This window comes from Halichondria panicea, chromosome 17, assembly GCF_963675165.1.
Source record: "Halichondria panicea chromosome 17, odHalPani1.1, whole genome shotgun sequence".
Lineage (NCBI taxonomy): Eukaryota > Metazoa > Porifera > Demospongiae > Suberitida > Halichondriidae > Halichondria > Halichondria panicea.
Window position 1 is genome coordinate 274,706 of NC_087393.1, and position 20,577 is coordinate 295,282.

The window sequence follows — 20,577 nt, forward strand, 5'->3', positions numbered from 1 at the left end:
ATATCCAATTTATTGTAAATCACATGGTTAATTGAGGTCAAAGGTCAGGAGGCCATGTGTGGATTCTTGAATAAAATATACTCAAGAAAAAGAATGTTTTCTAGAGTGGGGAAGATCTGTCAGCGTCGACTGTACACCTGGCTCTCATCAAGATGCGGTATCCCTGTACTAGTGGTGGGGGCTCTGGTAGCACTCATCTCCCTGCTGCAGTTCGGAGGGGTGAGTGATGGAGTGTAGTAGGGGACACACCCCCTTTTAACTAGAGACTCCTCCAACATTTCCCCAGGTGTTTCTGGAGTGGTCACAGGAGAGGTATGCTGTTCAGTTTAGCATCTATGCAGACAACATCGTGGGAAAGTCATTTGAGAAACAGTGAGTGAAACGTGTAATTATTTGACCTCCCTGACTTGTACGTCATGATCCCCTTGTGTGTGTAGCCTGTGTCCAACACTGCCCATTGATATCGTATACACCTGGGTGAATGGATCAGACCCGCAGCTGCTGAATGAGCTCAGGGAGATAAGGAGAGAACTGCTAAAGTGAGCAACATCGTTCACTATTGTGTGCTTGTAGAAGAATTCAGTATTTAATTTAAAATTTAGAATTCTAGCCTTAGCTGCTAGCTTCATTTTTACAGAGGCCCCACTAGTCTCACCTGCCACACTCTTTCTATTACAGACTACACTAGTCTCACCTGCCACACTCTTTCTATTACAGGCTACACTTGTACTAGTCTCACCTGCCACACTCTATCTATTACAGACTACACTAGTCTCACCTGCCACACTCTTTCTATTACAGGCTACACTAGTCTCACCTGCCACACTCTTTCTATACAGGCAAGAGTCAGGAGAGGGGGCAGAGAGCAATGCTTCCTCGTGTCCATTTGAGCAGTGCACTAGTTGGAGGGCTCTGGTGATCGATGCTCACAACTCCACCACACACGACCCCAGTACCCTAGCAACTCGCTTCCCTGCACTCAAGGGAAGAGTGGTCTGGGCAGAGTTTATAAATAAAACGGGAGAACATGTACTCAATGCATTCGTTGTCCAGCTCAAAAGAGAAGCTGACGGTAAGTGTGCTATTAAGTAAAAATGATGTTTATAAAAATATCTTTTTCGTTGTGTGTATGTAGTGAAGCATTTTGCTGAAGCTGGCCTGCTAACGGATCTTCATGGTAATAATGTATCTGTGACGGAGGGCTACTTGACAACGGACAGCAAGTTAGTAGCCGGAGTATTAATGGAGGGGCTGGGTCTGGCTGTGTGTGGTGGGATCAAGCCAACCAACACTAGTAAGCTACTTAAGAAATGGATGGACTCTCGTTTCAGTAGACAAGTGGATGAGGTAAGCTATGTACCAAGCAGTGTGTTTCTAATAAACATGGGGGGAGAGCTGGGGAAGCAAAGCTAGTCACTCGATATACAGGCTTAGAAATGTGCCCAACACTGAGACTGGAGGTTTATTTACTTGTAGAGAATGTCCATTGCAAGCTGCATGGCTATAAGCTTACAAGCCAGTGCAATGGGGGAACGTCTAACTTCCTACCACTTATCATTACAAGAGGCCAGTACAAGAGGAATCATGTGCAGTACATGTGTGTACTTTCATTTCCCAGGTTGATGTGCGGGGCAACCAAACAGCTGTGGTTCGGTTCTATTCCGAAGGTCTTGAGTCCACTCTGGCTAGCAACCAGTCATACCAGTTCTCAGGCCACCCACTCCACATCCACCAAGCCTACCTCATCTGGCTGCCCTTCTCTCTGCCAGTGAGTCATGTGATACGCACACACATAATTATTGGCATTAGTAAAATGTATTCTGTTGAAATTGGACCGCATTAATAAATTTTGGTCAATATGTGCCTGTTTCGATTGCGTACTCATAATTAAAGATTGTGCATTTTTACTTTCCATTCTCCAAAAAATTTTCTCCGAAATTGGCCTGTTTTTCGAGGTAATTAATTTTTGTCAAATTCACAATTGCATTTAGTAGCTCTTTGATAGTTTAACAACTATAGTGTTGTCATGTGAGTGTCACATGTGCAGGAGAGCGGTCAAGGTGCTGAGCAGATCTCTGCAAGCAGGTTCCAGGACAACGAGGAACTACGATACTCATTACGCTCAGTGGAACAGTTTGCTCCGTGGGTGAGGCACATCTTCCTGGTGACTAACGGACAGATCCCCTCATGGCTAAACCTGGAGAGCCCACGACTTACCATCGTCACACATCAGGTGAGAATCAGCTGACTGGATTTAGGACAGTTAATATGTGTATATAGGATGGCAGCATTAGTTCTATGGAGAAATGGTCCACATACATGTACAATAATGTCATGGAGTTGGTACAGGCATCGATCTTGTACTTTCTCCCTTTCTGTTCCTTACATCCTTTAATACCTCTCTTAGCTACTAGCAAAGAATCAATAATTTTGCTAGCCTCGATTCCAGGCCGCACTGAAGATGTTGAGGCCTTGTGAAGGAGGCTATAATTTTGCCTGATTTTGATGCTGAAACTGTTTTCCTTCTCCCTCAGGAGATCTTCCTGAACCAGTCCCACCTGCCCACTTACAGCTCCCCTGCCATTGAGTCCCATATCCATCGCATTCCCGGCCTATCAGAAAACTTTATCTACCTCAATGATGACGTCATGTTCGGAGAGGAGGTGTGGCCAGAAGACTTCTACACATCGCAGAGGGGTCAAAAGGTCAGCCACACTCAGCATTTTGTAAAGTCCTAGAGTTGGCTTTGTAACTAAAGTTCTGATGGTCCATTCTGATTTTCTGAAAGTTTAGAAGGAGCTCTTTCAGATGGTATGCTCAAATCTCAAATTAAATTTGAAACAGGATATAATTTCTCATTTAAAGACCATGGTATTTTATCAAAAATAAGCCCAAGTAGACTTTTGATTTTTCGACACCATCTTAACGAGCTCATTGTAAGCTTTCAGAAAATCATAAAATTAACTTATTGGACCAACAAAACTAATTTATGGTGGTTCATTTAACACTGGTATGGTACCATACCATTGGATAGCAACGCCCCCTCCCACACACACACACACACTTTCAGGTGTTCCTCTCCTGGCCAGTGCCTCAGTGTGCTGAGGGATGTCCTGCCAGCTGGATCACAGACAAGTTCTGTGACAAGGCGTGTAACAACTCTGCATGTGATTGGGATGGAGGGGACTGTAGCAACGTCTCCAAATCAGGGCCAGTGGGCGGGGCAGGAAGGGGGTGGGGCTTCTCATCCAGTAAGTTATATTATATATGAATATCTGGCAATGCAAGTGCACTCAATCCACAGTACAAGTTTGTATCATGTCTTGTGATTCAGCAGACAAAATTATTACCAATTCTTGACACAGATACGCTGGATGTGTGCAGTACTGGTTGCCTTAACAACTGGCTGGGTGATCGTTACTGTGACGCTGCCTGTCGTGTCCCTGACTGTGGTTATGATGCAGGGGACTGTGGCACTGAGCAGTGGGCGGGGCTAGCATCATATCAGGTGCTTCTAGAATCCCGATATTGCTCATTTTGTGTGATCCTATTCAACACAAAATTAATTAAGTGCCAATAATCTGGCAATTTTTTGCAAAAGACTATTTTGTGGCCTGTACACCAGACAGTTAATTTCCTTTAATGACACAAATCCAAATAAATCCCCCCCCCCCTCAGGTGGCAATGTCAGGTAGCAATATCACCCTCCCCCTGGGCACAAAGGCTCTCTACCTCAACCTAACCTCTCACTTCTTCAATGGCACTGTCACAATGGCCGAGCATACGACCTCTGACCTCATCCGCACGGCCGTTCTCGCTCAGAAGCACAAGTCGCTGAGTCTCACACTATCGAGAAATGTCACTCTCTCTGCCGTTAATTTCACAGTGTGTGGAAAGGTTGGAAACGACGAGAAGAAGTGTGTCAACTTTTCATTGACAGGGGACACTAAACGTGAGAACAAGACGCTCCTGCTGACGGGACGGGCGGGGCTCTGGACCTTTAACTACACAGACAGCCACTCTCATGAGGTACGACCTAGTATGTGTATATTGCAGATTATATAGTCTTAAGATTGTTGATGCTTTAATATTATCATAGCCGGAGTGTGTTATCTGTAGAGAGTTAGTACTACTGCTCTCTCATTATTTTAATGGCTATGTTTTGGTCTTTAACACTCTTGTCTTTGCTTGAGAACTTCTAAATGTTAGTTATGCTTCATATGTACATGTACTTCCTTCTCCGTAGTTTCTGTCAGCTGTGGCTCAGAGAACTGGTAATCTTTCCCTCGACCAGCTGCTCACTCTCCGGTAAGCCACACCCCCTCACTAACTCGTATGTATGTATGTATGTCACCTCCCACCCTCCACACAGAATACCCCCCTCACAGCTCACACCCCCACCACCCACCACCTTCCCTAACCTCACAGTCACCAACACATCCCTCCTCCCACTCAACGTGTCGGAAGCCCTCACACAGATTGACACGGCTCTCAAAGATGGTGATATCACGCTCAGAGGATTTTGGCTCAAAAAAGTTGCCATTTTGAAACCTTTTAAACACCTCGTGCTTACCAACGGTACTATACAATTCAAAAACAAGATCAACGTTCGAGTTGAAAACAAAAGCAAAGCAACACAGGAAGATGACAAAGATACGCCAAATCAGATAATGGGCGGGGCTAGAAAACTGCTGACATCAGCACCTGTACTCTCAGATTCTAGACGTCGTCTCCCATGGGAAAAATGGCATTCTCTTCCCGAACGCAGCGTTGCCACGGAAACATCGGTGTTCCGTAGCCGTAAACTACTTGCGGAGGATTATTTTGCCAATTCTCTGAAACATGTCAACATGCTCTACACTAAGCGCTATGGGCACGGGGCACGTAAGGTCCCCGCCCACATGCCACACTTTATACAGCGGAAGGTGATGGAGAGTTTGCAGGAGGAGTTCTGGGTCGAGTATGACGTGACATCATCACATAAAGTACGTGCATCAGATGACATGCAGTTTGCCTTCTCCTACTTCTACTATCTCATGAGTGAAAAGAAGAGTATGATGTTAGAGGAGGTATACCGCCAGCTGGACACAGACCAATCAGGGTGAGTGGGTGGAGTCTGTAAAGATTTCACCACGTTTTGTAAGATTGATCAGGGATCTTTATACTGTCAAGTACGTGTGTATATTGTCTGTTACATTTGTGTGTTAATAATTATGCTCATCAGTTCTAACACTTATTTCTCTGTGTTTGTAAATGATAGGATTTTGTCTGTTCGGGAGCTGCGTTCACTTCTGAGCATGCTCAGTGATTTACCCATTGAGCTGAAACATGTGGAGAGCTTCCAGGGTATACTGGAGTCATGTGACGAGGCCTACAATGGGACACGCCCCTCTGTGGAACCAATCGAATACGAGACACTCTATGACCCTGATATGGTGAGCTAGGAAACCTCCTGTTCCTCTTCATAATAATTATTGTGTGTTTTGCTTCCTAACAGCCTCTTGTAACGATTGACTTTATTCTCCATTGTGAGCCACTGATAGAGAAGCTTAAAGGAGTCTTCAAAACAAAGCCAAGATACAAGTAAGTCAGTCAGCTGTGTACAGTAGCCAGTAGCCCCTTCCACCACACAACAACTGCGGCAAATGGTGGCCTCTCATGCACAGGAAATTCCCTGTACTTATATACTTGTCTGCCCTCCTCCCTCCTGTGACGTAGGTTTGAGGAGATGGATGAGAAACAGTATGTTATCTTCAACATGATCTCTGAGAACAGCTCCACGGTGATGGCACAGCTGGACCACATACGCAAGGAACGTAAGAAGTTCATCTGCCTCAACGACAATATCAACCACTACAAGGAAGGTGCCGACCTGGCTAAACTAATACTAGTGGACTTCTACGAGACCTTGTTCCCCATCACTTCTCAGTTTGAACTTCCAGCCCAGTACCAGAATAGGTTTCTGCACACAACGGAGCTTAGGGAATGGTGTGTGTGTGTGTTGTGTGTGTGTGTGTGTGTGTGTGTGTGTGTGTGTGTGTGTGTGTGTGTGTGTGTGTGTGTGTTGTGTGTGTGGGTGTGATATGCAGCAGTACTTATCTAGGAACTCTTAAGTTGCACATATTACTGTGTGGATGTCAGTTGTTTGTGTGGGCGTTATCAAGGTCTTGTTCTAAGCTTTCAGAAGATTATAAAGTTGTTGAAATGGGATCCACGGAATTCAAGTTATGGCATCTGTAAGAGCCCCCAAACCATTGATTAAACGGAGGGTGGGGGGGGGGGCTAGTTGAACATCTTTCAACAGCCATAACTTCAGTATCGTTGATCCAATGTCGAAAATGTTATGATTTTATGAAAGCTTAGAAGGAGATCTTTCAAATGATGCGTTGCAATCCAAAATTTCGTCGGGGCCCTAATTTGTTATTTTTCGGCCTTGGACCATGGTGTGGCCAAATTAACAAATACTTTCATCTCTCGAATATGAACTTTGATGACACCATTTGAAAGGTCTTTTTATAAGTTTTCAGGAGATCATAAAAAAATTGATATTGGATCCACGGAATTCAAGTTATGGCAGCCGAAAGAATCCCCAAACCATTGAATGAACAGAGTGTAGTTGAACATCTTTCAACAGTCTTGACTTGAGTATCATTGATCCAATGTCAAAATTTTTATGATTTTCTGAAAGCTTAGAAAGAGATCTTTCAAATGATGTGTTTAAATCCAAAATTTTGTTGGGGCCTAATTTGTTATTTTTCAGCCTTGGACCATGGGCTATAATCCATGGTATGGCCAAATTGGCAAATACTTTTATCTCTCAAATGTGAATTTTGATGGTATCATTTGAAAAGTCTCTTCCTAAGCTTTCAGAAAATCAGAAAATTTTTAAAATTGGATCCACGAATTTTAAGTTACGGCAACTGAAAGAGTCCCCGAACCATGATTATATCCTGTATGTATTATGGGTGTGGTCAAGTGCATGGTGTGGTGGTTATGTTAGTGTTTCTCTCTATAGGACAAAGTACAGAGACCGTGTACAACTGGGGATGCACATTGCTTGTGTTCTGCTGCTCCTTCTCTGTGTGGCCTCGCTCTTCTATGGCAAGGTACGTATGGTCGGCTCTCATGATATTAGGGCGGTCGGCTCTCATGTCGATAGTGTGTATAATTATACTCTGTTAAAACCGTGTTTCGCTAGCCACCACTGAATTGTTTTGATCAAAGATGTAGATATCACTTATCACTAACCCCTCCACACACACACACACCACACACACGCCCACACACACACACAGCTGCTGCAATGGAAGAGGAAAGCGACTCGTTGTCTCACAAACTGTCTAGATATACGAACGTCATCAGCCTAGCCTCTATAACTCAGTGTCATTATTTCTCTTGTTTGTGCAAATCTGTTTTAATCATAATTTATCATTATTTAATTAGCATAATTATGTGTTATTTAAAACACTTTACTATTGAATGAGGTACTGTATTGCACGCTAATTAAGAAAACCACCAATACCAGTATTGTATATTGTTAGTATTTTATTTCCAAGTACCGGTAGCTAGTTTAGAACATGTAGCTCCAACAGCAAGAACAGTTATTATTATTATTGGGGGGAATGATTTTCAAAATTAATAAATTGTGTGAGTAATTGCAATGACTGTGTGTGATGATATTGTACATTATACAGACATAGTTGCCATGGCAACATAATACTAACTAAACAACGAGTCGTAGTTTTGTATTAGCAAGTCAATAGCTTTCTTTTGCTCCGGTAGTTTCTGGACAGCAATAATCTCGTTTGTATTGTAGGGAGACCTCATGAGGGACGGAGTGAATACCACCGCCAGGTTCTTGGAGTCCATCCTGTTCTCGTCCTTGTGCTTCTGAACACTGTGGGGGGGGTTTGAAATCATGTGACATGTATAATCATCGTGGGGGGGGCAAAGAACTGGCCAGTCAGTGTTGCATAGGCATGCTGACGGTATTACGTACATTATATATAAGGAGGGTTGTAGTTAGGAGAGCCAAGAACTAATGAAGAATTAAGACTCCCACACGTGCGTGGCTACATAAGTCAGTGCATGGGACAACAACACAACTGTGTATAATATAAGTAACAGGACCAGCAATGATTGATCTATATATAGCACTTGACTTCTACCAGGATGAACTCTTGCTTCTACGTATGGTAAACAGTTGTAAAATGAAATACTCAAATAAAATAATGTTATAGTAAAAACACTAAGGATTGAGAAAACTACTTCTCCGTATGGTAAATTGTTGATACTCAAACTGACAGCTGCTGCAGAGGGCCCTAGCTATAATTATGTGTGTATCCAAAAAGAGCACTAACTTGTTGAGATGTCTCATGAGGTGCCTCAGAGTGTTGTAGTGTGCAGGAGGTAGTCTAGTCAAGGCCACTCGCAACATTTCCAGACTCTCAACCAGAGAGCCAGTCCGGGCCGCGATCAGACAAAGGTCGTATGCATCAAATGTGAGGAGGGGAATGGGCAACTCTCGGAGGTACAGTTTCATTGTTCCTGTGATGACGTGGATGTCCTCCACAGCTAACAGGTCGGCACACATATCTGATAGTGGAAGGGGAAGAGGTTAAAGAGTGGGAATGTGTGCATGAAACATACACCATCATCGCCATATGAAAGAGCTCCTTCTAAGCTTTCTCTAGAAAATCAATGAAAGTATTGTCACTACAACTCTAAGTATGGCTGTTCAAAGATTCACCATTAAGCTGCACTGACCAGTACACACTGAGTGTGTTCTATACACACCATTAAGCTGCACTGACCAGTACACACTGAGTATGTTCTATACACACCATTAAGCTGCACTGACCAGTACACACTGAGTATGTTCTATACACACCATTATCAAACTCTTTCTTGAGTTTCAAGAGATCATTCGCTTTCCCTGATATCCGATACAGCCCGTCCACATCGACACCTGGACAAGTATAAAATGTTACGTACAACGCACTAAAAGAACAGTGTATATATCTACAAGCCAATGAAGTGAATATTTCCTAGTCTACTGCTAGAGTAGTGTGTCCCTCACCTCGTTTCTCGATCTCCTCTATGCAATCTTTGATCACCACGGGAACCTTGGTACTCTGCATTTTGACTAGTGTCGTCAGCTCAACACCAAACACTGTGTGTGTGTGTGTGTGAGGGGGTGTGTGTGAGGGTGTGTGTGAGGGTGTGTGTGTGTGTGTGTGTGTGTGTGAGGGGGTGAGCATGTAAAATTATAATCCTATTATATGGACTTTGGACTTCACATACTTAATAATTATTCATTCATTGAGAAAGTGAAAACAGAAGTTGTATACTCAATTTTAACAACAGCTAGCATACCAAGCTTGGTTCCACCTGTGTACCACAGCTAGCACACCAAGCTTGGTTCCACCTGTGTACCACAGCTAGCACACCAAGCTTGGTTCCACCTGTGTACCACAGCTAGCACACCAAGCTTGGCTCCACCTGTGTACCACAGCTAGCACACCAGCTAGCACACCAAGCTTGGCTCCACCTGTGTGCCACAGCTAGCACACCAAGCTTGGCTCCACCTGTGTGCCACAGCTAGCACACCAAGCTTGGCTCCACCTGTGTGCCACAGCTAGCACACCAAGCTTGGCTCCACCTGTGTGCCACAGCTAGCACACCAAGCTTGGCTCCACCTGTGTACCACAGCTAGCACACCAAGCTTGGCTCCACCTGTGTACCACAGCTAGCACACCAAGCTTGGCTCCACCTGTGCACCACAGCTAGCACACCAAGCTTGGCTCCACCTGTGCACCACAGCTAGCACACCAAGCTTGGCTCCACCTGTGCACCACAGCTAGCACACCAAGCTGGCTCCACCTGTGCACCACAGCTAGCACACCAAGCTTGGCTCCACCTGTGCACCACAGCTAGCACACCAAGCTTGGCTCCACCTGTGCACCACAGCTAGCACACCAAGCTTGGTTCCACCTGTGCACCACAGCTAGCACACCAAGCTTGGTTCCACCTGTGTACCACAGCTAGACACAGAAGTTGTTTTGCATGTACTGATTAGGCACTGTGCATATTAGTTGGTGCATATTAGTTGCATATTAGTGACGGTACTACAAGTGTTGCTAGGTTACCCAGTGTACACATACACCAGTGATCTCGTTAAGCCACTTAGTAAACATGGGCCGATTCCATAACACAAAACAAGGCCTTGCCAGCTCAAATGTCAGAGAATAAATTGCCAACCAACCGCAGCCCTAGCTGGCTTTAATATTGATAGGCTTCATCGTCCTATAATTATTGTTAACAGCTGGTAATTGGAAGGTACCAATGTAACCAAACATAGCCACAAGAACCACTTTGATCTTTCCACAGGTATTAAACAGAACCCCTTCAATTGAAAAGGTAAGGCCACTAAGTTATTATGTGGTGTATACGTACCTCTTTTGATGAGGTGTCTGGTTGGAGTGCACTCCGGTACAGTGTCGTCCTTACACTGCTTGTGGGCGTTGTAGCCACAATCTGTTCGTGTGTGAGTATGTGTGTGGGTGTGTGTACGTGCGTGTGTGTGTGTGTGTGTGTGTGTGAGGAGTACTGTTATCCAACACTAGCTGTTACACATCCATTATGACAACTATGCACAAACAATCTCAGTGTAAATAGCATCAAGAGTATAGTAGGAAATCAAATCCACAAAGTCAGTCAAAGCATTCTCATGACATCATAACAACAGCCGAGGTGGTGATACACACAATACTAAAGAGTAGCCCTGACTATATTAACAGAGGAAGCATACCAGAGCAGGTGCACTAGGGACAACAGAGCTGGCTGTGAGAGCTGCTCTATAAGGTAGTCCACCACCACATTGGGTTAACCGTTACAATGGAGACCTTACAAACAGCTGCCAGTAGGAGCCAGCTAGCTGTATGCACAAATGCTTATATCAGTACCAACAACAGGGCTGTAGGGAACCACAACGAGCAGCTGTGCATGTATGTACTTGCCGTATTTGACACTCTATAATAATAATAATAATTATGCTTTTATGGTTTTGAAAAATTAATCGCAAAAAAATTATACAGTACTCTCACCTTTACACTTGAATCCTTGATTCCGCAGGCCCCACATAAAGTTACGGCAATGATCACACCAGATCATGCCCATGTAGTTGTGCAGCTGTGGGGGTGAGGGAACAGTCACATGATTGGGGACGACAATCACATGACTCGAATACGTACCTTGAAGTTGTGGACCTTCTCGTAATGGTAGTACATACTGGAGGAGTTCTCCTTTGGACTCTTGGGAGGCTCCTATAATAATAATAAGAATAGGTTCTGAAGTTAATGAATGCTTCAAAGCAAAAGCTTCAAGAGTGTGAAATTGTCCAGTCTACCAACACAATTACACCAAGACCATGCAAACCCAGCCATCACCCACGAGCACTATATATCGCGACAATAGAACAACCAAACATTGACACCACGAGCCCTATCTATCGTCAATAGGACAACCAAACATTGACACCACGATTGACTTGAGTGTTGGACTATCTCTTGAGACAGGTTTAGCTCTCAAAGGAATCATTATGTACAAAACCAGCTATACAAAAGAACGGTTGTTAACAAACAAGCCACAGTCAATGGCCAACATGCACTTCAAACAGTGTCAGATTTAAGATGGTGTAAGATCAAGGCTTTCACTGCAGACACACACAACAAGTGTCCTATAATGGGCATACAATTCATCATACTATATATATCTACTTCTAGGCATGTAGGTACTATTACAGATTTCAAGTAATTAATCACTTGACTATTTTGAACAAATTACTGCTTGTATATGAATAAGCCCCATCCTTAATCACACTTATACACATACCTCTTTAATTTTCTCTTCTGTCGTTTCCACGGTAGCATCCTGTACCACCGCCTCCTCTGCTGGCTTTGACCCCAGTGACCTCCGCACGCTGTCACGCCTCTGAGGTATAGTACATCGTGTGTAGCTGGCTGGTCTCTTTGCCCCGCGTCCATTCTTGTCGATAGTGAGGTCATCTATTCCAGCATCCATGGCCTGCTGGATAGGGTCCCTCACAGTCATCTGGGCACAAGGGAGAGGGGGGGAAGGTTGAAGTGTAGGAGCAAGACCATCTTTATACTGAGTGTAGTTTGACCAATAATTATCATCGAGATCTGTTTGTACTTAATGTAGAGAATAACAATCCTTAGCTACACTTCCCAAGAATCTCTAATACACTGACAGTTTTAAGAACACAGAAACTATTAAACTGAGCGGTTAGTTTGCTTCATGTATACCTGAGAGGTGGAGAGTTTGCAGGGAGACCGCTGCATGGTCTCACGTGCTGACTTGAGGTAGTCCTCCACATTGTTGACCTCCATGTACAGTGTGATGAGGCCGTCCTGGACCAAGTCCTCGATCGTCTCGAAGGGCTTCTCTCCTACGAGGGGTTGAGAGGGGGGAACATGGTAATGGATGTGCTTGGATAACATACAATTAGATTGCTTCTGTCAGAATCAGTATGATCGTATATAGATTATAGAGTGCATGATGTTTTAAATGCTTGTGAGGCTGTCTATATAGTTTCTAAATAAACCAAAATATGCTTTAAAATCAATAGCTCCTAGGAAGGTCTACCTATCTCATACAGTATGCTTAGATTTGGTTAAAATCCACTGTTTAAGACAATACACACACACGCAGAGAACACCCACTCACCAACAAAGTGGTCGTGGCCGTCATGGTAGAGTCGGTAGTGACGCACTTGCTTCTCAAACCTGTACAGTGGACAAAAGGCAGCAATTGTTGAGTGAGCTGTTAAATGGAAGCAACATATCGATTATTTAGCAAGTAGGATTACAAAGAATGTACACACATCACCATGGCTATGAGAACATCTCTACACAATTAACACACACATAATTATATACAAAGGGCTTACACAAATGACAAGCTGTAGGTCCCTGATTGAGAGAGCCCCTGTCTAACGAGGTAACTACCGTCTTCCTTTCCCAGCTGCTGTGAGGTCTCGTCTCGTGAGATGCTGCCATGGTACCTACACACACACACACACGGAGTATAGTAACTTAATCGCCATTTATTAAGTGTCAGATGGCTATAAGCATTAAGATGGGGGGAATGTTTACTGTGATATAAAGGAATGCACAAGGATGGAATCATCACTGTATGTACACAATGGACAGACAGTCTCAGTGATATTGCTCAATGCTTACAGAACTATAAGTTACCTAAAACACCTCAACATTGACACTAAACTATGACAAACACAGACAAACACGCACGCACACACTGACTCACTCTTTGCCATAATAGGGTGGCCTGTCAGATTGCTGCAACGGAGAGAAAAACACAAAAATCACAGTGTGCAGTAAAAAGTTAGTGCCTCTTAAATGCAATGGAAAGTATAGCAAACAAAGGCTGCTAGTCTAGGGTGGTGCAAACGCATAGCCACAATACACAGAGGCCCTAGGCAATCACAACATGATGTTTCCATAGCCAAAATTAAGGTCCATTTACGTGCGAACAGTGTAACCACACAAGCAGGTCTCATATGGATAATGTTTCAACCCTCTTACATATTTGGTGCAGGGGATGCAGCGAGCCTTGGGAGCTCTCATCTGAAGCTGGTACACTGCAGGGGGGGAGAAGCAACACACCTCAAGTGATACATTGAAATTAGGGCAGACCAAATTTGCATGCAGTCTATTATAATACTAATTCCCGTACTCAGCCAGAGCATACAACCCACTATCACTATGGCTACTATTCAATATGGAGTGGGCTTGACAATGGGGCACAGCAAATGTGGTGAGCCACAATCCCCCAAAAATAACAACTACCTTTCCCTGACTCGTTATGCATCGCAGCTGGAACAATATTTATACTAATATACTGGTGGTCTGATTCAGCTAGTCTAAGCTGAACATACTGACAGAGCACTCACGGTAAGGATCCCAATACTCGGCCAGGTCGCCACCATCGCTGTAATAAGACTCATCAGAGCTGAGTATCTCTGCATAGGAGTCCTCACTCTCGTCGCTGGAGCGACGGCCAGTTTGCCCCCCCAGATACTCCCCGCTGCTGTCCACAAAGATCATGCCCTGTCTGTTAGGTGATACCATGGAGGACATCTTTAGAATCTTGATCTTGGCAGTCTTTTACTACTATACTGCTATTCTTACTAGTTGATTATAATGATATTCATGCTTTTGTAATTGATCTCAGTAAAATTTAATTATAGCCACGTGGGTGGATGTTGCGCATGACAATTGTGCTAATTTTAGCCTCGATTCCAGAACGCAAAGATAGGATTTTTCGTTCTATCAAATAAAATTCGGCCTGGAGAAGCTATGAAGAAGCATAGAATATGGTAAGGATCAAGATTGCACTCATACACTCTCTCATAATCTATCTCCTTGCAGCATGATCTCAGACTTCTTCTACCCCAACATGGGAGGAGTGGAGAACCACATCTACCAGCTGTCACAGTGCCTCCTTGCACTGGGACACAAGGTCTACAGTACCGCAATATTCACCTTATATAGTTATGTGTATAATAAGGGTAACCCTGCTTAATTAATTAATAATACGATTAATACAATCATATGTAGCCCACCCCCTCAGGTAATTGTGGTGACGCATGCTTATGGGGACAGGATCGGTGTTCGCTACTTATCCAGTTTTCTAAAGGTCCACTCTCCGCTAACTGTCACCATCTCTTGTTGATCTTTGTTGCCTCCGTAGGTGTACTATCTGCCGCTGCAGACAGTGTTGTATGGTCAGGTGACCTTGCCCACCCTCATCTCGGCCATGCCCCTATTGCGTGACATCTTACTGAGAGAGGACATATCCATCCTCCACGCTCACGGTGTAAGACACACACACACTCCATTATAATTATTGCAGAAAGGACATATTCCTATTACCTCTACGTACATGTACATTATTTTTAGTTTTTAAACAATAAAACTACCCCCCCCACACATGTACATGTAGGCGTTCAGTGCACTGGGTCATGAGGGTATTCTAGATGCAGGGATGATGGGCCTCCACACTGTCTTCACTGACCACTCCTTATTTGGGTTTGCCGAGGCTAGCTCTATAGTAACCAACAAGTTCCTTGAGATCATTCTCACCGATATTGATCATGTGATCTGCGTCTCTCACACAAGGTAATCACATGACCACAATATCACAATCATGCTGCAAGTCACATGATATTCAGCAAAGAGAACACTGTCCTGAGAGCCTCGCTGCATCCTCCCACTGTGTCGGTGATACCGAATGCTGTTGATTCAAGTTGTTTCACTCCTGATCCAACAAAAAGCCGTACAGACAGAGGTATGTATGTGTGTGTGCCCGCCCACTCCACCCACCCACCCACACACACACACAGTGACTATTGTGATAGTGAGTCGGCTGGTGTATCGTAAAGGCACTGACCTCCTGGCTGGAGTGATTCCACTCATCTGTGCCCACCATCCTGACGTACATTTCATCATAGGTAAGTGTAGTAAGTCATGTGATAATCTCATAGATCATGTGACACTGTCAGGTGGTGACGGGCCTAAGAGAGTGCTACTGGAGGAGGTGAGGGAGAAGCATCAACTGCACGATCGTGTGGAGTTACTCGGAGGTTTGGAGCACTCGCACGTCAGAGATGTGAGCAGCACTGCTAGCAATTATTGGCTTTATACGTATCGTAATGCTAGAAATGTATGCCTGATACAAACTAGAGCTGTTTATGCGAGTGCCTATCATATCACATACATTTGTATTGCATAATTATTGGCCTTTATTCGAGGCCTGTACAATGAACATGACTTCATTCATTCATTCATCACTTCAATGGCCGCGTTTAATTGAGGAAAATAAGTGCAACGTTTTCGTAGCCTTAAAATTGGCCAAAACGCAATATGCTCGCATTTAGCACGTCACTAGTCAGTCAGTCAGTCAGTCAGTTTTGTCCTGCTACTTGATTATTGATTGCAAAATCTTATCTTTTCACAAATTCCCTTATAAATTATACAGGTTCTTGTGAGAGGGGACATTTTCCTCAACACTTCACTAACGGAGGCTTTCTGCATCGCCATTGTAGAGGCTGCTTGCTGTGGGTGTGTGTTCATATCATTGTAGAGGCTGCTTGCTGTGGGTGTGTGTTCATATCATTGTAGAGGCTGCTTGCTGTGGGTGTGTGTTCATTTCTGCTTCACTCTACTTGCTTCTACTTTCTATAATTATACTTTTTTTAGCTCTTAAAATTATGTTTTTTTTCCAGACTCCAGGTGGTGAGTACTAGAGTTGGTGGGGTTCCTGAGGTACTACCACCAGAGCTGCTCAGACTTGCCGAACCTAATGTACCAGGTGAGAGCACAAGTCATGTGATATAGTCATGTGATGTATCACTGCAGCGCTGGTGTCAACTTTGAACGAAGCTATTGAGTCTCATCGCCATGGTGACAATATTACGAAGTTGGATATGCACGAGAGAGTTAAGGATCTCTACACTTGGTCCAACGTGGCGTTGAGGACACTAAAGGTCTGAAAAGCTACCTTCTTAATCCATACGCTCCATACCCCCCCACACACACACACAGGTGTATGATCTCGTCTCAGCCATTCCCACAAGAAATTTTGCAGAAAGGATACAAAAGTACTAGACAGTCTCTGTGAAGTATAATTGGTGACCCTGATGAAAGTTTTATTAGCTGTCCTTTTTAATTGTGTTATGTGTGTATGTTTCTGGGAATTAGTTTGGAATCACAATAGTACATACCTGCCAACCTCCCACACTCAATCTCTCTACTGTAGGTTTTACGCTCGAGATCCACTGGCTGGTCTACTGTACGTGGTGGTGCTCACACTCATCCAGATGCTGTACCACATACTCTGTTGGTGGAGACCAGCCAAGGTGTGCACGCTGTCACTATCAATACTATTGCCTTGGTTACATCGGTGTTGTTTTTTCGTGCAGGATATCGAGAAAGCAATGGATTTGAACTTTTGCAAAACTAAATTTAGCAGCCATTCATTATGATATTCATACCATACGTTCCAATCATCAAATTGTGTTTTGTAGTGCTCTGTAGTCGACATCATGCATGAGCCCCACCCCTCTCCAATGGAATGCTGCAACATGCCAACCTGACATGCCTACATGCTACAAACAAACTCTCAGCTGTAACTCTAACTCTATATGATAAAGACAATGAAGCTGTGTGTACTGTGGATAGTCACGCTGCTGGCAGGTCTGTCTCAAGCTCAAGGACAGTTCCAGGTACGTTTGTGGGCATAGAAGCCACACATAGCAGAGCTAGCTAACTGCTGTACAAACATTGTCAATGCAACAAGCTATATATAAAATACAATACAAGCCTCAGTTAGAATGTTGTTATGAGCTATTGTGCACCAAATAAACCTTCCACACACATACACACACACCCACACACACACCCACACACACATACACACACACCCACACACACACACACACACACACACACACACTACCCTCACAGCCTAGTACTACGATAGAGTACATCCACCACACTAATCAAGACCTCCAGTCACTGATGACATTCTACAGAGACCAATTCCCTGAGATTACTCGTCTTTACAGCATCGGACAATCAGTGAATGGAGTGGACCTTCTAGTCATGGAAATATCCGATAATCCAGGCACACATGAACTGGGAGAACCAGAATTCAAATACATAGCAAACATGCATGGGAATGAAGTGACTGGGAGAGAGACCTTACTGTACCTCATGCAATACCTCTGCAATAACTATGCAACTAATGACACAGTGAAGACACTTGTGGACAGTACAAGGATACATCTCTTGCCTACTATGAATCCTGATGGCTACTCAGGAGCACAAGTGGGGGATTATGCTGGAGTGGCAGGACGATACAATGTACATACGGTGGATCTGAACCGTAATTTCCCGGACAGATTTGGCAGTGAGACTGGCACACCAGAGCCAGAGACACAGGCAGTTATAGACTGGATACATAGCTACCCGTTCGTGCTGTCTGCCAATCTACACAATGGAGCTCTCGTAGCTAATTATCCCTATGACAACAGCGTCAGCGGTGAGAGTGTCTATACTCGAAGCCCTGATGATGATATATTTCGCCAGCTGGCCCTCTCCTACTCACGAGCTCATCCCACCATGCATCTGGGTCTAAAAGCATGTGAAAGATACGATGAAATGTTTGTGGATGGTATAACGAATGGTGCTGAGTGGTACAATATTAACGGAGGTATGCAAGATTACAATTACGTAAAATCCAACTGTTTTGAAATAACTATTGAACAACATTGTTTCAAGTACCCACCGGCTAGCATGCTAGAGCAGATATGGGAGGACAATCGCAATGCACTGATAACCTATATCCAAGAGGTACACAAAGGAGTCAAAGGAATTGTTACGGATATTTACGGAGTCCCGATTGCCAATGCAGAGGTTACACTTGAGAGTCAGTCAGGCGTGATAACAACAACATCTGAGGGTGAGTATTGGAGGCTGTTAGCACCAGGGAACTATGTACTGAGCGTAGAGGCACCAGGATACAGCACCAACTACAGTGCAGTGAGCGTGGGGCCAGCCCAGGCAGTGCAGATGAACTTTACGCTAATTAATGGAGCAAAACAATCTTTATTGACTAACTGGACACTAATAACTTTATCGTTAGCTGTATTAATTTTATTGTAAGCAATTTTTATGTACATTTTTGTGCGAACCTGTCCATCTAACTAAGCTCTATTGAGTTGTTCATGTATACATTAATTTGCTGAAAGGGTTCAGTATAAGTGTGTACGAACCTCGAGCACTCTGAAATATGCTTGAACTGAACACAACAGCTGTATAAGTTATGTTATGTACACATAATTTTTATCCCAAAGTTTTCCCTCGATTCATTTGAAAAACATTCTTTGAATACATTGAAACTTTCAAATTCAAATTGATCAAAATTAATAATGGTCAACGTAAGGACTCATAATACAACAGCTCATACAAGCAGGCACTCAATGCACAGAAGTAGAGTTCAGTTCTAGACCTTGAAGCCCTTGCTCTTTCTGCGTCCACGGGCCTTCTCAAACTTGCGGCCTTTGGATCGGACGTATGGCCTGAGGGGGGAACGTGGGTATGTGTTAGTGGTGTCACAACAATATGCAAATTACAAGAACATGTTTGGAAACTGGATACTAGCTATAATGGAATAAACAATACACAGTGTGGTCATCTGTATGAAAACATGATGAGCTACTAGACATAGCACACACCAACTACATGTACAGCCGTTTATATAGCCTTTGCTTTTGGTGGATTTTGACTAATCAAGAAATAGTATATAAACATAAGCACACCATTCAATGGTAATTTTGAGAGCTATTGAGTGTTTAAATTGGGCAATCTGAACTCAAATTACGGGCTCTCAAACCCCCACTCACTTAGTATGACTGTGAGGCACGCCAGGTGCTGGTCCAAAGTGTCGAACTGCCTCCCTGGCTTTACGTGGTCCCTGTAGGAGGACTGTGTTTTGTCCGAGAGGAGCCCTCATTGCCAGCTGGTCGAACGTCAACACCTCACCCCCGGCTTTCAGGATACGAGCACGAGCTCCCTCAGTGAACCGAAGAGCACAGACCTGACGAGAGAGGAGGTATAATAAAATAATATGACCTGTTTATAATTATCGTATGAAAAATGTCAGTGAGTGGTGATTTAAACACTGGCTGTTATGTTATTATACTAGTAGGAGCTTCAGAGATCTCGGTGGTTAGTCATCACATAGGCAATCAAGAGTAGCAAATATATAGTCTTCATCATTAGCTTCACTAACAACTTGTGGGTGTGTGTGAGGGGTGTGTGAGAGGTGGCGTACCGTTAGCTTTGGAATATCGAAGACTCTGACATCATTTGTGATAGTGCCTACGACAACAGCGATCTTGGATTTCCTATCAGTTGGTTTCATCTGACGAATCTGTAGCACCGAAATACAACAATACAAATGGGAACATTACCAGTTGACTATATATCGTATCACATGATATTGGGGGGAGGTGTGCTTACGAGTCGTGCTATGGACATAGGAGGCCGGTTGATCTTGCTCATATACAGCCTTTTCAGCACCACTTTGTTGAACGGAGCATCAGTGCGGCGAGCCAGAAATCGGTACAACTGTCGGGACAATTATATATAAACCATTTATATGTAATTAGTATGTTTTATGCTTGCCTTGACCAATAGCCTGAGATAAGGGTCATCAGATTTAGGTTCTTTTCTGATGACCTTCCTCTGTCTGTGCTCTACGTCGATACCCTACAAACAGATCGAGAGAGAGGACATATAATTATTAGCACTATACAAATATAATAATTGTACTTGTACACTTTGTAGACAGTGGGATGCAAGTAGATAGAAAACGTTTTACTTACCATGCTGGATCCCTATTCCTGAGCAAGAAGGACGGAATGCGCATGCGCACAACTTAACCGGGGGAGGGGCTCGTAAACTGTAGGCT

General features: G+C 43.8%; 5 protein-coding genes and 1 non-coding gene across 7 annotated transcripts; 3 read left to right on the forward strand and 3 right to left on the reverse strand.

Moving 5' to 3' along the window:
* Window positions 1–10: 10 nt before the first annotated feature.
* Window positions 11–7,467, forward strand: LOC135351869 (N-acetylglucosamine-1-phosphotransferase subunits alpha/beta-like). The gene is made up of 18 exons (XM_064550978.1): window positions 11–219; window positions 287–372; window positions 438–539; window positions 840–1,072; window positions 1,136–1,347; window positions 1,619–1,768; window positions 2,048–2,233; window positions 2,535–2,705; window positions 3,071–3,251; window positions 3,366–3,508; window positions 3,679–4,029; window positions 4,247–4,308; window positions 4,373–5,101; window positions 5,261–5,435; window positions 5,498–5,583; window positions 5,719–5,988; window positions 7,016–7,106; window positions 7,296–7,467. The coding sequence occupies exons 1-18, from the start codon at window positions 55–57 to the stop codon at window positions 7,365–7,367; spliced, it is 3,465 nt and encodes a 1,154-aa protein (XP_064407048.1). The 5' UTR covers window positions 11–54; the 3' UTR covers window positions 7,368–7,467.
* A 117-nt stretch (window positions 7,468–7,584) lies between these two features.
* On the reverse strand, window positions 7,585–14,264 carry LOC135351877 (N-chimaerin-like). The gene is made up of 14 exons (XM_064550989.1): window positions 13,994–14,264; window positions 13,626–13,681; window positions 13,348–13,379; window positions 12,971–13,084; window positions 12,748–12,806; window positions 12,327–12,469; window positions 11,893–12,111; window positions 11,253–11,324; window positions 11,106–11,190; window positions 10,456–10,536; window positions 9,080–9,172; window positions 8,891–8,968; window positions 8,361–8,595; window positions 7,585–7,897 (listed from the first exon to the last, which is right to left on the reverse strand). Exons 1-14 carry the CDS (start codon window positions 14,178–14,180, stop codon window positions 7,720–7,722), a joined length of 1,632 nt encoding a protein of 543 aa, XP_064407059.1. The 5' UTR covers window positions 14,181–14,264; the 3' UTR covers window positions 7,585–7,719.
* A 91-nt stretch (window positions 14,265–14,355) lies between these two features.
* LOC135351878 (phosphatidylinositol N-acetylglucosaminyltransferase subunit A-like) lies at window positions 14,356–17,127 on the forward strand. Of its 2 annotated transcripts, XM_064550991.1 has the most exons (14): window positions 14,356–14,419; window positions 14,472–14,562; window positions 14,674–14,739; window positions 14,794–14,919; window positions 15,046–15,221; window positions 15,275–15,390; window positions 15,446–15,553; window positions 15,605–15,711; window positions 16,081–16,163; window positions 16,328–16,413; window positions 16,461–16,588; window positions 16,647–16,702; window positions 16,861–16,960; window positions 17,024–17,127. In XM_064550991.1, the coding sequence occupies exons 1-14, from the start codon at window positions 14,400–14,402 to the stop codon at window positions 17,084–17,086; spliced, it is 1,326 nt and encodes a 441-aa protein (XP_064407061.1). In that variant the 5' UTR covers window positions 14,356–14,399; the 3' UTR covers window positions 17,087–17,127. The 2 variants fall into 2 exon arrangements, with proteins under 2 accessions (XP_064407061.1, XP_064407060.1); XM_064550990.1 differs by having other exon boundaries at window positions 15,446–15,711.
* Window positions 17,128–17,165: 38 nt separating this feature from the next.
* On the forward strand, window positions 17,166–18,895 carry LOC135351879 (carboxypeptidase D-like). Its single transcript, XM_064550992.1, has 2 exons — window positions 17,166–17,326; window positions 17,568–18,895. The coding sequence occupies exons 1-2, from the start codon at window positions 17,246–17,248 to the stop codon at window positions 18,765–18,767; spliced, it is 1,281 nt and encodes a 426-aa protein (XP_064407062.1). The 5' UTR covers window positions 17,166–17,245; the 3' UTR covers window positions 18,768–18,895.
* An 89-nt stretch (window positions 18,896–18,984) lies between these two features.
* Window positions 18,985–20,569, reverse strand: LOC135351888 (large ribosomal subunit protein eL18-like). Its single transcript, XM_064551001.1, has 6 exons — window positions 20,492–20,569; window positions 20,292–20,375; window positions 20,127–20,234; window positions 19,939–20,037; window positions 19,508–19,701; window positions 18,985–19,183 (listed from the first exon to the last, which is right to left on the reverse strand). The coding sequence occupies exons 1-6, from the start codon at window positions 20,492–20,494 to the stop codon at window positions 19,108–19,110; spliced, it is 564 nt and encodes a 187-aa protein (XP_064407071.1). The 5' UTR covers window positions 20,495–20,569; the 3' UTR covers window positions 18,985–19,107.
* LOC135351929 (small nucleolar RNA SNORD24) lies at window positions 19,814–19,888 on the reverse strand. The gene has a single exon (XR_010399536.1). It is a non-coding gene; the product is annotated as a small nucleolar RNA SNORD24 (small nucleolar RNA).
* Window positions 20,570–20,577: the final 8 nt, after the last annotated feature.

Excerpts from the sequence above, each read along its gene's own strand:
- LOC135351869 (XM_064550978.1), top strand. The coding sequence starts at position 55 with ATGTGTGGATTCTTGAATAAAATATACTCAAGAAAAAGAATGTTTTCT. Across the intron at positions 3,252-3,365 it reads GGGGTGGGGCTTCTCATCCA|ATACGCTGGATGTGTGCAGT; the intron begins GTAAGTTATATT and ends TTCTTGACACAG. Across the intron at positions 4,309-4,372 it reads GACCAGCTGCTCACTCTCCG|AATACCCCCCTCACAGCTCA; the intron begins GTAAGCCACACC and ends CCCTCCACACAG.
- LOC135351877 (XM_064550989.1), bottom strand. The coding sequence starts at position 14,180 with ATGTCCTCCATGGTATCACCTAACAGACAGGGCATGATCTTTGTGGAC. Across the intron at positions 11,325-11,892 it reads CAGAAGAGAAAATTAAAGAG|GAGCCTCCCAAGAGTCCAAA; the intron begins GTATGTGTATAA and ends TTATTATTATAG. Across the intron at positions 7,898-8,360 it reads CTCATGAGACATCTCAACAA|TGTTCAGAAGCACAAGGACG; the intron begins GTTAGTGCTCTT and ends CCCCCCCCACAG.
- LOC135351878 (XM_064550990.1), top strand. The coding sequence starts at position 14,400 with ATGAAGAAGCATAGAATATG. Across the intron at positions 15,222-15,274 it reads ATCTGCGTCTCTCACACAAG|CAAAGAGAACACTGTCCTGA; the intron begins GTAATCACATGA and ends CATGATATTCAG. Across the intron at positions 16,164-16,327 it reads GTAGAGGCTGCTTGCTGTGG|ACTCCAGGTGGTGAGTACTA; the intron begins GTGTGTGTTCAT and ends TTTTTTTTCCAG.
- LOC135351879 (XM_064550992.1), top strand. The coding sequence starts at position 17,246 with ATGATAAAGACAATGAAGCTGTGTGTACTGTGGATAGTCACGCTGCTG. Across the intron at positions 17,327-17,567 it reads AAGCTCAAGGACAGTTCCAG|CCTAGTACTACGATAGAGTA; the intron begins GTACGTTTGTGG and ends CTACCCTCACAG.
- LOC135351888 (XM_064551001.1), bottom strand. Across the intron at positions 20,235-20,291 it reads ATCTCAGGCTATTGGTCAAG|TTGTACCGATTTCTGGCTCG; the intron begins GCAAGCATAAAA and ends TTGTCCCGACAG. Across the intron at positions 20,038-20,126 it reads CTATGTCCATAGCACGACTC|ATTCGTCAGATGAAACCAAC; the intron begins GTAAGCACACCT and ends TCGGTGCTACAG.